This window comes from Accipiter gentilis, chromosome 2 (genome assembly GCF_929443795.1).
Source record: "Accipiter gentilis chromosome 2, bAccGen1.1, whole genome shotgun sequence".
Classification (NCBI taxonomy): domain Eukaryota; kingdom Metazoa; phylum Chordata; class Aves; order Accipitriformes; family Accipitridae; genus Astur; species Astur gentilis.
Window position 1 is genome coordinate 43974588 of NC_064881.1, and position 15606 is coordinate 43990193.

The window sequence follows — 15606 nt, forward strand, 5'->3', positions numbered from 1 at the left end:
TCCCTTAAGTTTTCAGCAGTACCAATGCGTTTGGCAGTAGGGGTAGGTCTACACTGCAGCTTTTGTGGAAAGCGGTAATGCAGCGACGTGCTGACATCTGAGGCATCTCAGAGCTACCCAGTTTATAGTACAGGCCCTCCTCTACCAACTGCTGATCTCAGAAGAGGCTGTAAAACCTGTATGGGCAAAGCAAAGTAAGTGAATTTTGTCTAAGCTCTGAGCTGCCATGGGACTGTAGGTACTGAGGTCTGCTGGTTTAAAGCTGTTCAGTGTCTGTCTTGATCATAGTGTTGCAGGTATGTAACACACCTACACTCCTTATGCTCTATTTTTTTAATTGAGTCACCTACAAATGGATTGTAGGTCAGAGTTTCCAGGTACAGAAAAGCTAAGGGCAGTCAGGAATCCTCCTCACATAAAATAATCCAGGAGATTTCCCATTTTGGACTCCTGGAGAACCCCATCTATTCAGTGTTTAGCAAACAGCAGCTTCTGGGACTCTGAAGGAGGTGTGTAACACCTCTCACATTGCCAGCAGTGCAGGAGAGAATGACCGAGCGTATAAAAGTAAGGATGACCTTGAACCTTCCAATTAGAAATATTATGACTTAACTCCACAGCACACACACACAGCCTTTGGTTTCATAGACGCAATATCATCAGAGCACATTCCCTCTTTGTTTTGAGGGAAAAAATAACCGGGGAAGCTGAGACAATCATAAGCTAAAGGCAGAGATAGCTTCTGGTTAAGTATCAGAGCACTAACAATGTCATATCTTTACATATTAGCACATTGTGGGGGCTAGCATACATACCTACCTAACCTTCTCATCATGTGTAGGCAGAACTTGATATTCTGAAGCATTCAGTAGTCTCAACTCTTAACTTGTATAATTTCTGTGGTGATCTATTTAAAAAAAAAAAAAAAGAATGCACAGTCCTTAGTAAGGAGCAGAGCTAGCTGGTCTTAAAGTAATATATTCTTATTTTTGATTTCTGTTCTCACCTTTCCCATGACACTCATGGGAGGGTACATCTACACCAGAAGAACTAGACGGGAGCTATACTGGTACAGGAGGGTTATCCTAGATCCTTTAGGTGCTATGGTTTGGATCTGCAGATAAGTCCTAATGGAAGAGAATAGGAAACAGAGATATTCCCTACTTCCCAAACACACAGGCCACGATAGGTTAGAGAAAATCTGGGGCTTCCCAGATTCCCTTGCTCTATTCCTGTATGCAGTGTTGGACTATGTACTTTCACCCCCTAAACCACCCTCCCCCCTCCCTATTGCACACCTCACAAACCCTTTTAGAGCAAAAGCAGGCAGTACGGTTGATAAAATATACTTGGCCTTACACCATGGGGTCTGAGCATGGTTAGGTGCCTTTGCAATACAAATGATAACAGTAACAATAATGGTTGTAGCTCACTCAGGACATTTTCCTTCCTTTCTAAGGCTGGGTGTAAATAATTTCTTATCTTCTAAGAAATACCTCTGGCATCTCTGGCAAGGCAATAAGTAGAAAGAAGAGAGACACTCTTAACTGCTGATCAAGAGGGAGGAGAGTGATTAGCATCCTCCGGGGAACACCTTGTTGATGATGGCTGCTTTGCATTGTTGAGGGTGTAAGAAGCACCTAAATTCCTCCTCCACAGAGCTCTCAGCTGCTGATGAAGTCAGTTCTGCATTAATCCCTCAGCACACCCCTTGTCAGGCCAATTTCTGATCAAAGCTTTTCTTGCCACTGCGGTCATAATTGCAACCCTCCCCAGTTTGAGGAAGGGACAGAGTCTGAATGTCAGTAGGAGGAAGGACTAGACTTAGGCAACACCAAGAATCTTCTGAAGTAAGAAAATAAAACAAAATCACCTTGCAGAAGGACCAATTAGTCCCGAATCAATTTTTGGAGTTTTCACGTTGGGGTTTGTGGCCCTAGTCCTCTGGTACCTGTGTTTGATACGCTGGGTCTCAGCAGTCCCCTGGCATTGCCCATCAGTGCACAGTGCACAGCCACTTCTGGAGACTTAGCCCAGTTTCTGCCATGCACAAACTCAACCAAGACATGCAAAAACAGGCACAGTGAAGCAGCATTGCTCCTACCAAGTCAAAGCCTGGTCTAGCACTCAAGCTTTCTGAAGCTCAGACTTAATTTCGAGGAGTGGATCAGTGCAGGTATGTGGGTACAACCCACTGCATTGGTTTGCATTGGTGAGTACCAACAGATCCAAGCTCTCTCTGTCCACACCACCCTCAGCAGTGGAAGTAAAAGGCATTCATGTGGCTCTCTGCCCACACTGGGATCCTGTATTTACAGTCTGGCTCTGCAGCCACACCTGAAATGGTTAGTCTGGGTAGTGCTGCAATGCACCCTGACATCTTCTTGCTGAGGTCAAACACAGATATAAGCACATGTCCAGTTAGGGTCTTTTTGTACTGCAGGATCAAACTGTTGAAGCGCTTTAAACATCTCAGCAAACAGCTGTGACAGAAGGTCCCTCCATCCCAGACAGGCTTGCTCTCCTGGCAAAGGTGGGCCCCAATGTTGTGTGGGTCTGGTTGCATAGTGTGAAAAAAATGCCAACCAGATTCAGAAATACATCTATATCTAGCAACAACCTACGTTTGGATAGTGCAGGAAGAAAATAAAACCTCACACTTTCAATTACAGCCCACCTCTTAAATTAGGCAATCCTAGCCCTTACCAATGATGTCCTTTCTCCCCTCTTTTTACACTTTTCATGTCCTCATATTATTGCTCACAGGAAACATCCATTTTCAAGCATGGTATTTCCCTTTCTGATAAAATGCAGCAGGAGGTTCCACAGGTTAATTATAAATTGGTTTAAAAAACATTTACCAAGAAGTGTTTTAAATCCATTTCCCGTAATTTCATTTGATGCAGCATATGTCTTGCAGTGCAAAGGGGAGATGTGGCTTTATTGCCACTATCTGCCAGATGAACATGTTCATCATCAACAGTGCAGGGAGTGATAAGTCCCTTATCTGATACAGAGAGACAAAACACTCCCTCTTTCTTATCAACAAATTGAGTTATCAGCCAAGTGAAGTAGTTTTTCAGTAGCCTTTCTGACTGCATTTTGCTTTTAAATCCATACTGGCAGCAAATGTTCATGGATGTATTTACCTCTCATGCTCATTTCAAAATGCAGCAGCAGCCACAGATAAGAATGCTTCATCTCCCCAAGACATCTGGTCTGAGTGCTGTTAGACAGTTCTGAATTTGCTCTGACTGCTGGTAAACTAAACTTCACCAAAAGTAACAAAAATGATGCTAAAACAGAGATACAAAGAGCCTAGAGGAACGCAGAAGCTGCACGACCAAAGCCTGCTGACGTGACCATCGCTGATGGCTTAGGCCACACTTCTCAGTGGCATCCGTTACTTGTGGGTGCCTGGCCTGAGACAGTTAGGACCCAGAAACCTTGGAATGTGCAAGCCCTGATCTAGCCAAGGTAACGCTTTTGCTGTACCTGGCAACGTATGCCCAAATCCATTCAGAATTAACTGCACAGCATAATAAAGCTAGGGAGAGGTTAGGGTTATCAGCCACATGACATTATTAGGAGACTGTAACAGCTGAATGCATGAAGAGGTTTTTAGGTGTGAAGAGTTAGAAACCATCTGGTGCTTTTTTAGGACTCAGTTTGACAGTATGTTCCCCACTGGCCTGCTCTGTGCTGTGAGCAGCTACTCCGAAAGGCTTTGCACAGAGTAGTACCCATGAGAAAGGTGTCAGCATCACACTAACTTGAGCAGAGGGTGATTGCGCTCTGTTGTTGGTATGTGTTTCCCAGTGCTAGAGTCAGTATCATTTTGGTTGAATGTGGCTGGAAAGTTAACTTCATTGAGATAGCACTGGAAAGGATTTCTCCTTGACTGCAGAGGCCAACTGTGCTCATTCCCAGGTCACCAACGTAATTTTTATCTCTTCCATAAACCAGCCCCGAGAAGGCGTGACTTGATAGCAGAAACTCATGGAGACCAGACAGACACCTGAAGTGAGAAATGTTTCTTGTAAATACCTACAAACTCTCTGCTACAAGCTCATCTTCCTCCCTCCCATAAAGACATGATCAAACAGGAGCTCCAAGATTAATATAAGGGTTGATGACAAGAACATCATCATTTCACTTGCTGAGCAAGACGAGCAAAACCCATGAGTGCTCTTGAGCTTGCTCAGCAGGGAGCCAGACAAGGGAGCTCAGACGATCTTTACCAACAGCTTGAACCAGAGCTCTGGACTTCGCGTTGGTTCAGTTGGGTAGATTGCATACACACTTCCACTGGCCCCCAAAAATCAAATACAGCCACCTAAGAGCTGCAACAAGGCCAGTAATACCTCCAGTCTCCACTGTTTTCCAAAGCCCATACATATCTACTTTTTTTGAGATTCTCCCTCTATGGGGTTACTTTCTTTCCCAGAATGTTTTCCTGTGGCTGAACCTGTTAATTTGGTAGCAATCAGATGCCTCATCTTTAAAGCAGCTCTTTTGCAACCACCTGCATTATTCCTGGAAGGGTTGTATCCTCTCACCTGTTCGTAGACGGGACAGGATTGCTGGATATTAATTCTCAAAGAGACAAGAGATAGTTATAATAATGGCCCAGCTGACAATAGTTTCAATAGTTTCCAGCCTTGCTGTCAGCTGACACATTCCTTCCTCCAGATAATATCTGATACACTCAGATATTTCTGAAGCTGTGCCTCCACAGGACGTGCCGTAAGAACTAACTACAGCGAGCTCCGTGCTCCTCTCCCTTCATACCAAACCTGCAAGGAAGTTGCTGCAAGAGGGGTTGTTTATTTTTCTTGACCATGAATAAGAAACCTGCCTAATAACTTCCAATCCTTCCCTGCTTTCCAACCGCGATGGGGCTCTGGAGCTCCTTCCCCCTGGGTGCCCAGGCTCTGCAGACCCCCTCGGCGTCACAGCAAAGCGGCGGGTGCAATGTGGAAGTGGCATGGGAATGGCATGGGAAGTGGCAATATGGAAGTACACGGGTGGGCAGAAAGGCTCGTTCCTGCTGCCTCACGTCTGATGGTCTGTCTTGTGCAGGGCAGAGAACGGGGAGCATCGCTCAGAAACTCTCACCTGCCAACTTGGAAGGGCTGGAACAATGCAATGGGGAGGCTCTGATCCCATCCTAGCTCTAAAGACTAAGGCTTTTAAAATGAAAGAAAGTCTTGACAGTGTTGGTACCTGAAAGGATCATTAAGTAGTTGCAAATAGCCATAATACTTTAAAGAGGACTTAATCAAGCAGCGCTGGGACGTCTTGACAATCTGATAATTGCAGCATAAAATTCAGAGAATGTGGAGGCCTTGGGAATGCATGACTGGCCTTTTGGGGCTGATTGTTCTGAAACAGCTCTTCTTTTTCTTTTTGAAGAGAAATGTAAATTACCCAGACTTTCAAAAATAACTGTTTATCTTTCACAAGAGCCTTGAAGATCTCCTTGTTTATCACGCAGTTAAATCAGTGCAGATTTCCTGTAATTCACTATTAATCCACAGCTGGACAAAACTCTCTTCTATCAAGGAATGTCAAAACTACCGGTGTTAGCTCGGTACCTCTCAGTTGCCCATGTCAAAAGGTGTTAATTTGTGTAGGAAGGGCTGATTCAAACTCTACTCCTATTTTTGGGTTGCTTCAATGGGACTTAGATTAGTTCACAGGTAGAGTATTTAAAAACAGCCAGCATTAAGTAGGTGGTATTGAGATTTTAAAATAGCTGTATATGCATCTGAATGGGTTTATTTTAAATAGTTAAGAATAAACTAATCAAGGGCTGCCCTGTTTGAAAACAAACTAAAATTTGATACCCAAACTGTGATGGTTTGAAAGAACTGCAAAGTGAAACTGTCTGTAAACAAATTAAGAGCTGTGGTAATTTTACCCTAAAGCAAAAAAGGGAAAGGCTGCACATGATGGAAAGACCAAAGCTGGTGAAAAGGATTTCATTCTTTGTAGTCAGAAAAGTTAGTTACATTACAATAAAGGTATTTTCCTGTGTTTCACTCCTGATGCCATCTTCTATTTTACAATCGCAAAGAATAGGATAAAGCAGGACAAATACATACTGATACATACCTCTGTGATGCCAGACCGCCTTTAAAAACAGCTGATGTTTTAGTTTCACTGAAGATGTGATTTCATATGCACCATCAGATTAAAAAATCAACTATGAAGCAGGGTCAACCTCTAAAATGTTTGGGTTTAACAATCAAAAAATGAAAAAAAAAAAAAAAAAAAAAGTCCTAACTCTAGATCCTGGGCATGATAGTTTCAAATCTCCTTTGGTTTGGGTTGAAGACTGGTGGTTGCAGCCCAAGCCAGAGGAGAAGTTCAGGCTCTGTTCTTATTCTCCTGATGACAAAACCTACTTTTCTGGGATATCAGTGGGTTTCTGTGAGAGATGTGGTACTCACCGCAGTGCTGGGTGATTAATTTAATATCAGCATAACACTTTCCTTCCCCGGCCCTCTCCCCATTTAGTTTTCTTCTATTTCCTTCTGTGTCTTTCCCTTTTCCTGTTGGCAATGAATGTTCTGAACTTTTCCATAGTGAGTATCAGGCTGGCAGCTTACAAGAAGCATGGTACAGAGGAAGAAGCTGCCGCGTTTGCTGCAAGCACTCTTGGGCACATAGCTAAGAGCATGCAGGAATGTAAAATAATTACACCAGATGCCACTTTCAGTGACCCCATGACATCGCTTTCTGAAGGTGGACATCCACAAGGTGAGGACGCACAGCCCTGGCTTCCAACAGCAGACGAGAGTTTAGTATTTGATACGCGCTACCACTGGTTTAAAACTAGCACTATTTTATTTTGTTTTGTTTCATTTCGTTTTATTTTGGTTGCTTATTTTTATTTTATTTTACCTTATTTTATTTTATATTATTTTATGATACTGTTGCGACCTTCACATTCCTATTTACTGATGACACATCATCTACAAAACCTGTTGTTTTCTTCTGCAGACTGAATTATCATTCAGAAGACTTGTAGCCCACAGCTGGGGCTGCTATACTGGGCTCGCAATGATGGAAACTGCAGCGGCGCTGGTCCTTCTATGTCTTCGACAGGAGGTGTATTTTGGTCTCTGTTTTTCACCACGGTACCCAGACAAGGACAGTGGCCCTCCCAGATGTCTGCATTTCTCCTTTGTGCCGGGGAAGTCCGTTGAGAAGGTACTTGTTAGTGCTAGGAAGACGTTATTAATTTAGCCAGTACTGTGCAGCTTGCAGAAACACTGTCAGCTTCTGCCTACACACATCTCACCTCCCATTGTTAGAGAAATTACAGCTGCTGAAAGACGTGAAAAAGTAACACGTTTCTGGTTTTTATAGTAATAAGGCAAATCCGACTCTTCTTGCCCCTGTAGCGTGGGCCTGCTTTTTGGACCGGGGTCCTTTGGGCGACTGGGGCAGCTGCGGAGACATGATTCCCTGCACGGGTGCTATCGGCCGCACATAGGTGCGCTGAACCTATTTTAACGGCTCTGAGTGCAAGGACCACATTTATTTGGGTAAATCTCTCATTGGGTGAACTCTCTCACTCCTGACAAGGACTTAGGACTTTCCAGGACTAATTAATATCTAGTTAGTACTTTCCTGTTTCTCACTCGGTGGAAAACCAGCAACCTGCAAAGCTGTGGAGAGGTCAAGTGAAAATTTCAGCAGAAATTTCTGAAGATAGCTACGCGTTCGTGGTGAGCCTACAATTATTAGATGGCTTCTTGGCCACTGAAAAAGAAATTGCAGGTGTCTCCTGAAAATAAACCATGCAGTAGGTGGCATAGGCACGCGTAACACTACGCTTTGTCTCAGGGGTTTCCAGACGCAGAGAGGTGGGAGAGCTTTTTCCACCATCTCCACTTCTCTCTCAGGTTTTACTTTCGTTTCTGCTTCTCACAGGTTCCCACTCTGCCATCACACATAAATTCCACCCAGGCTCCCGGCTCAGCCCCCTCCCGTTTCCTATTTATCACTAAACCCCCCATGCCAAAACAATCACATTGACTGTGCTGCCTCCTTAATGTTATACTTGTGTATTTATTCTTTCCGTATAACAGCTATTTTGTCAAAATGGCCTTTTTACTGGAGATTTATACTTATTGCTTTCGTACCGTGCCTGTGTTCTTTTACAGCTGGGGCTGGACGTAAGAAATCGGAGGGAAATGTCTGTCTTCATCCCCGCTAAAACTGCCACGTAAGAGCTGCACTGGTACACCTCGGAGCTGGCACCCCAAGAAAAAGGGAATTTACTTACAGTCTGCATGAGAGCTGAAGAAACCCTGTAGAATATTTTAAAGCCTGTTTCCTCTGAAGGCTGTATTGTTTCAATAGCACTTTTCTTCCAATCCTCCTTTCCTGTTTTTCCATTCATGTGAACGCAGGGTATTTTAAGAGTCCATCTGCTCACGTTACTTATTCCTCACTTCAAGTCATAATCCTCTGTGATACTACAGTTAATTGCTCTGCCTATGATTATATTGCAATCATGAATGGGATTACGATTTTCAACCCTATCTGTACTGGAGTAATTTCAAAATATTTCTCCTGTCACCAGCTCCGGCTGAACTTCAATGGCTTTTACAATTTTGAGGACGTTTATCGCCGATCTGGCTATCCTGATGCTGTACTTAAATAGATAAAAGTGCCCACACTGTGTTTTACGCTAGTTGTAACTAGATTAATTCAGATCTTGCACCTTTCTGGCTGAGTTCAGGCCTGCCTTTAGTCACGTTATTTCCATTCACAGCAGCAAGATCTACTATAGACAGAGGGTGATGTTTTTTAAAAATAGCATGCTGTATTTTAAGCTATCTCTGAGGGAGGGTAAATCTGATTCTGGAAATGTCACTACGTGAAGCATCTACATCATGACTATACATGGTTGCTTTATCACCCTTTCTGCGTAAAACTGTCCCTCCTTTACCAACAGGGCATGGGATGGGAGAAAACGGTCCAAATTTCACTCGCGGCCCTCTGCTCCGTGATGAGTTTGATGCTTGCAAAGAAACGCTGCTCAGCAGAAATGGTGGGCAAAAAAAAAAAAAAAGTGGTGGGGGGGGTATTTTGGGGCAGGGAGGGGTATTGGGGGGGGGAGAGGGGGGTCAGCCCACGGAGCAGAGTGGGGGTGGTACCGCAGGTGCCCGGGGCGGGGGCTGCGCGCGGCTTCCCGCGGGCGCGGACCGGCCGGGAGAGGGCGCGATGGCCCCACGGTAGCGGCGCGGCCGTGGGAAAGCGGGGCCGCCCCCCCCCCCCCCCCTCCCGCGCCGGCGGGAGCCTCAGCGGGCGTGGGGAAGGGGGGCGCCCCCGCGCCCCGCATCACCCCCCCCCCCACCTCCCACTCAGGGCTTGTGCTCGCCGTGTGCTTAGAAAAAATACGGGGGGGGGGGAATAAATAAATAAATACACGTATAGGAATAAAAAAATCCCAGCGGGGGTGCCCGCGGTGGGGACGCAGGGAAGTGGGTGGGGTTTTTTTTGGGGGGGGGGGGGGGTGGACACAGCGCGGTGTCTCTCCGTCTCCCGCCAGCGCGGCGGGCGGGGGCTGGGTGGGATGCGGGGGGCGGCGGGGGCTGGAGGCGGCCCCCGGGACCCCCCCCACACACACACCCACCCGAGGGAACCGCAGGTGCGGGAACCGGGCGGCGGGAGGGGGTCCGCGCTGTCCCTGCGGGTCGCCGGTGGCTAACGGGCCGCAGGGGCCGCGGTCCCACCGGGACTCGCCCCCCCCCCCCCCCCCCACCGGGGCTCCGCGCCCCCTCGGGGATGACCGAAAGGAGGGCGGGAAGGGGGGGGGGGGGGGTCAGCCCGGGACGGGGGAAGAAGAAGGGGCCGCGGGTGGGGGTCAGCGTGGGCGGCACAAGCCGGGGCTTGGGCACACCCGGGGACCGTCCGAAGGAGCGTGGCTGCAAGGTGACCCCCGTGGGGCTCTGCCTCCGCCCGCGCCCCCCCCCCCTCCGGCCTCCTTCTCCCGGTTTAATCCCCTGCAGGCGCCGGCAGAGGCGGGATAACCGAGCGGCGAGCGGGGCGGGGGGTGCCCGAGCCACACACGCTCCTTTGTGGAGGGAGCCAGCGCCTCCCCCGCCGGCCCTCGGCCACCCCCGCGGGGACCGGCTCGCCCTCGGTGCGCGCCGAAGCCTCTCGGGGAGGCGGAGGGGGGGGGGGGGCGGTAGAGGAGGGGGCGAAGCCCCTTCCCCCGCCGCCGCCGCCATCGGGGGGCATCGCGCTCTCCCGGCTGGAAAACCGGCGGGAGGAGGGGAACGGCGAAGAGCTGCCTTTTAATCCCTACTAGTATTTTTTTTTTTTTTTTCCTTTACTATGTTTACTTCCGACCTCTCCTTGCGCGGCTCGTAGTAAAACGCCAAAAAAAAAAAAAAGTAAAACAAATAATAAAAAAAAAAAAAAAAAAAAAAAAAAAGAAGAGACCGCGGAGCGCTGCATCGCCTCCCGCCGGCGCGTCTCCCTCCCGCCCGGCTGAGGAACGGAGAAAAGCACCGGCGCGGATCTCTCCGCAGCCGGGCGGCGGGAAGGAGGAGGAGGAGGAGGAGGAGCAGGGAGGAAGGAGGAGGAGGAGGAGGAGGAGGAGGAGGAAGGGGAGGGGGGTTGCAGCGCGGAGCAGCGCGGCCGCCCCCTCGCGGCGCCCCCTCCCCGCGGCGGGAGCGCGGAGCCTGCGCGGGGCTGCCAGGGGAGGAGGAGGAGGAGGAGGAGGAGGAGGAGGAGGAGGGGGGGGGTGGGGGAGAAGCGGGCGGCGCGCCCGGCGGGAGCGCGCGCCCGCGGTGCTGCCCCCGCCCCGCCGTACCTCTGCCCGCCCCTCGCCGCTTTAAAGGAGGAAAGCAACTAAACTTCTATTGTACCGGACAGAGCGCGCCGCGCCGCCTTGGACCCTACGAGCCGCCGCACGCCGGGAAGGCGGCTTCTCTCCGCTGCTCCGTGTGGTTTTTTTTTTTTTTTTTTTTTCTCTGAAGCCCTGGTGGGAGGAAGAGATCGACATTCTCCCGGCGTCTTGTCTATTTTTTTTTTTCCCTTTTCCGTCCTTTCCGGCGGTTCTTTTTTATTAATTTTTTTTTTGATTATTTTAGATCTATCTGTATCATTATTTTTTTTTTCCTTGTTTTGTGGGTCCCCGCACCGCCCGCAATAATTGCCTCGCTACGTTTCGCAGCTGGCGCGTTGGAGAAGCCGGTGAGTTGCGGGGCTCTGCTTTTGCCATCACTCGATCCCCCCGCGGTTGCGGCGTTTCGACTGACACGGGCCGGTGACACCCGCGCTGCCGGCGGGGCTGCGCTCCGCGGACGTGGACACCGACGGTCCGTCCCGAGGGACGCTCTCCTCTGCCGGGGCACCGGCGTTCCCCATCCTTTTTGTTGCGCTCGCATTTTAATTTGATTTAATATTATTTTTTTGGGGGGGGGGGTGGGGGGAGAAGGGGGAAGCATTTGCTTCTCCCGCCTATGCGCGGGCAGGTTATGCTTATTGCACGTACTGCTTATATGCATATATATATGCGTATATACATGTATATACGACAAGATTTGGCAAAGTTTGCCAGGGTGCCTGCCCGCCGCCGAGCGTTGCCAGCACGCCCAGGTGGGGGTGGCTGGGCAGCAGCAGCCCGGCTCTCGGCTGGAAGCTGCCGGGCGCTCGCCGTTCTTTCCCGCCCGGCTCCCGGGAGGCGGAGGCTAGGGCTGCGGCCGCGGGAGGGAAGGGAAAAGGGAAGAAGAGAAGGGAGCTTCGTGCCGGAGCCGGCCGGAGCGTTGCCCCGTGGGAGCGAGCGAGGGGCGGCGGGCGGGGAGCCGAGCCGAGCCGAGCCGAGCCACGCAGGGCGGCCGGGCTGCGGGAGGGCGGTCCCGGAGCCGGCAGCCGACCCCTCGGTAGATATAGGTCGCACCGCCCGCTTGTCCTGCCGAGCTTGGAAAGGGGGTGAAGGGAGGTGGTGCATTTACCTTTTTTTTTTTTTTTCCCCCCTTCTTGTTATTATTTTTTTTTTTCCTTCTTAATCGCTGAACGCGACTGCGCGTTTCCCCGCCGGCGCGGCGCGGGGACCCCGGGCGCCGGAGGGAGGGGGGGGGGGGGGTACGACCGTGGGGGGGCCGGCGGCCCCCGCCGAGGCCGGGGGGAGCCGATCCCCGCGGCGGAGCGCGGCTCACCGGGGCGCCCCCCGCTCCCTCCTCCCGCCCGCAGGCACCAGCCGCCGCGATGCCGCTCAGCGCCGGCTTCCCCAGCAAGAACTACGACTACGACTACGACTCGGTGCAGCCCTACTTCTACTTCGAGGAGGAGGAGGAGAACTTCTACCTGGCGGCGCAGCAGCGGGGCAGCGAGCTGCAGCCCCCCGCCCCGTCCGAGGACATCTGGAAGAAGTTTGAGCTGCTGCCCACGCCGCCCCTCTCCCCCAGCCGCCGCTCCAGCCTGGCCGCCGCCTCCTGCTTCCCCTCCACCGCCGACCAGCTGGAGATCGTGACCGAGCTCCTCGGGGGGGACATGGTCAACCAGAGCTTCATCTGCGACCCGGACGACGAGTCCTTCGTCAAGTCCATCATCATCCAGGACTGCATGTGGAGCGGCTTCTCCGCCGCCGCCAAGCTGGAGAAGGTGGTCTCCGAGAAGCTGGCCTCCTACCAGGCGGCCCGCCGGGAGGGGGGCCCCGCCGCCGCCGCCGCCGCCGCCCGCCCCGGCCCGCCGCCCGCCGGGCCGCCGCCTCCGCCGCCCGGCCTCGCCGCCTCCCCCGCCGCCTCGGCCGGCCTCTACCTGCACGACCTGGGCGCCGCCGCCGCCGACAGCATCGACCCCTCGGTGGTCTTCCCCTACCCGCTCAGCGAGCGGGCTCCCCGGGCCGGGCCGCCCGGCGCCAGCCCCGCGTCCCTGCTGGGCGAGGACACGCCGCCCACGACCAGCAGCGACTCGGGTGAGTGGAGCCCACGCGTGTTCGCGGGGGCTGGGGGGGGGGGGGCGTGGGAATCCGCGCGGGGCTCCGCCGGGGGCTGGGGGAGCGGGGCGGCGGCGGGACCCCCCCCCCCCCCCAACCCCCGCCACCTCCCTCCTCGCTCCCCTTCTCCTCCCCCTCGCCCCGCGTGGGCTTTTGGAAATGCCACGTTAGCGAGGCACGGAGAGAGTCCCAGCGAATTTGTTTCCTGGAAAACCAGCCCAGTTTTCCCTCCAGGGGTGGAGTGAGGAAAGGGGAAGAAAGAAAGGAAGAAAGAAAGAAAGAAAGAAAGAAAGAAAGAAAGAAATTAAAAAAAAAAAAGGAGGGAGGGAGAGAGAAACTTTCATAACGGGGTCAGAGTCGGTCTCCAGCGCGGTGTCGCGGGGAAGCTGGCACCCGGTGCCACCCGTGGGCCGGGAAAGAGAGAAATCCTGCCCGGGAGCCGAGGGGGGAATGTGCAGTCAGTCAGGGAGGTGCTAGTGAAAGTGACTGCAGAGCGAATGGGGCTGGGAAAGTTTTAGAAACGCTTCCTTGGGTATTTGACAGCGTGTTCCGCTCCCTCATAAATTTCGTTTGAAAGTGAGTTTCTGCTCAAGCCCTACAGCCTTCCTTCCCTCCCCCCCCCCGCCCCCCTTCGATTTTCCACAAGTTAGCAGATCAAGAGGGATTCAGAAAATGTCTCTGAATACACATGTGTGTTAAGTAAGCTTTCTTTTGAGGCGTGGCCAAAGCCTTCTAAATCCTCGATTAAGGGCAGCTCGAGTCTGGGAGCTTTATTGCGCTGTACTGCTGACAACCGAGGTTAAACTTTCCTGCTATCTCTGCTGCGCTCCTCGGAATTACGCAACGTCTTTGCAACTTTTGAAATCGGGGAGCCGGGCTTTGGAGCGCGCTCTGTGTGTCCTGTTGCACTTGAAGCGTTGCTTCCTTCATGGAAAGGCTCTTGGGGGAAAGCGGAGTCCAGCAGCCTCAGATGGGTTTCAGAAGGTTTTGTCAATGGGTTCCTTGCTGTGCAGCTCAGAATAACCTTCCCTTATAAACGCAGCGGTCCTGAGAGTATTTGCACGGATCAGCTTATGAGTCCTTTTGTTGTTGTTGTTTTTCCCCTTGCAGAGGAAGAACAAGAGGAAGATGAGGAAATCGATGTCGTTACATTAGCTGAAGCGAATGAATCCGAATCCAGCACCGAGTCCAGCACAGACACATCAGAAGAGCACAGTAAGCCCCACCACAGCCCGCTGGTTCTCAAACGGTGTCACGTCAACATCCATCAGCACAATTACGCCGCTCCTCCCTCCACCAAGGTTGAATATCCAGCTGCAAAAAGGCTAAAGTTGGACAGTGGCAGAGTTCTCAAACAGATCAGCAACAACCGAAAATGCTCGAGTCCCCGCACGTCAGATTCGGAAGAGAACGACAAGAGGCGAACGCACAATGTCTTGGAGCGCCAGAGGAGAAACGAGCTGAAGCTGAGTTTCTTTGCCTTGCGTGACCAGATACCCGAGGTGGCCAACAACGAAAAGGCGCCCAAGGTCGTCATCCTGAAAAAAGCAACCGAGTACGTTCTTTCCATCCAGTCGGACGAACACAGACTGATCGCAGAGAAAGAGCAGTTGAGGCGGAGGAGAGAACAGTTGAAACACAAACTCGAGCAGCTAAGGAACTCTTGTGCGTAGGAACTCTTGGGCGTCGCTTAGAATAACCCAAATGAGACTGAAACTATGCTAAAATATTGTTTCTAAGATCACTCATGAACTACGCCAGTCCATCCAACATGGAACTGTTGCAACTGCATGCTGTGCGATTTAACTTGAGACTACACAACCTTGGCTGAATCTCCCAAGGGTTTGGCCAGAACCTCAAAACTGCCTCATAATTGATACTTTGGGCATAAGGGATGATGGGACATTCTTCATGCTTGGGGATGAACTCTTCAACCTTTTTTCTTTTAAAATTTTGTATTTAAGGCATTTTTTCATATGAGAATCCCAAAAAAAAGTTGTCCCCAGATTGCTGTATATATTTACACATCTTATTGCCATGTAAATACCTTTAATAAAGCCTTTATAGAAAAATGTGCAACATTAATACGCAACAGTTGTGGCAACTGGATTTATACTTGTCTTGAACTTCTGTGCCATAACATTTCACAATTTTGTTTTTTATTTAAATACATTTTTTCTTTTAAAAATGATTTTTATTTTGTTTTTAGATAAATAAATATTTGCCCAAAATATAATTAGCTAAATCCTGTGTAAAGACTTTGCTTTGTCTCCCACTGTTGTCATTAGATGCTTATGTCCACGACATCCCTCCCCCTGGCATCAGGGCAGTGACCTGACAAAAGTCAAAGGGGAGTTAGTTAGGCGAGAGGAAACGATGATGGTTTTGCAGCATAGTAAGGAGTCGAGTTTCTTCCTCCCCCCTTCTATCGATTCTAGGAGATAAAATCGTTGGTCTAATGTGCTTTGTAGGTTCAACCTGTGTTGTCCCCAGTGCCTCCATGAAGGTGGTGGTAGCAGTGTCTCTCTTGGCCACGGTCATCTGCCTGCTGAAAGTAAAGTTGAGGCGGTGTATTTTTACACCGGTCACCCCAACGTATGGGCTCTGCAGCCCTTTCAAATGTGTATAATTCCATTTGG

The 15606-nt window shown here is 50.7% G+C and overlaps 1 protein-coding gene across 3 annotated transcripts; it reads left to right on the forward strand.

Moving 5' to 3' along the window:
• The first annotated feature begins 11013 nt into the window (after nt 1–11013).
• MYC (MYC proto-oncogene, bHLH transcription factor) lies at nt 11014–15188 on the forward strand. Of its 3 annotated transcripts, none has more exons than XM_049827922.1 (3): nt 11014–11223; nt 12223–12946; nt 14078–15188. In XM_049827922.1, exons 2-3 carry the CDS (start codon nt 12238–12240, stop codon nt 14638–14640), a joined length of 1272 nt encoding a protein of 423 aa, XP_049683879.1. In that variant the 5' UTR covers nt 11014–11223; nt 12223–12237; the 3' UTR covers nt 14641–15188. The 3 variants fall into 3 exon arrangements, with proteins under 3 accessions (XP_049683879.1, XP_049683870.1, XP_049683882.1); XM_049827913.1 differs by lacking the exon at nt 11014–11223 and adding an exon at nt 11238–11974; XM_049827925.1 differs by lacking the exon at nt 11014–11223 and having other exon boundaries at nt 12139–12946.
• The last annotated feature ends 418 nt before the right edge of the window (nt 15189–15606 follow it).

Coding starts and splice junctions, on each gene's coding strand:
- MYC (XM_049827922.1), top strand. CDS start 12,238: ATGCCGCTCAGCGCCGGCTTCCCCAGCAAGAACTACGACTACGACTAC. Junction 12,947..14,077: donor CACGACCAGCAGCGACTCGG/GTGAGTGGAGCC, acceptor TTCCCCTTGCAG/AGGAAGAACAAGAGGAAGAT.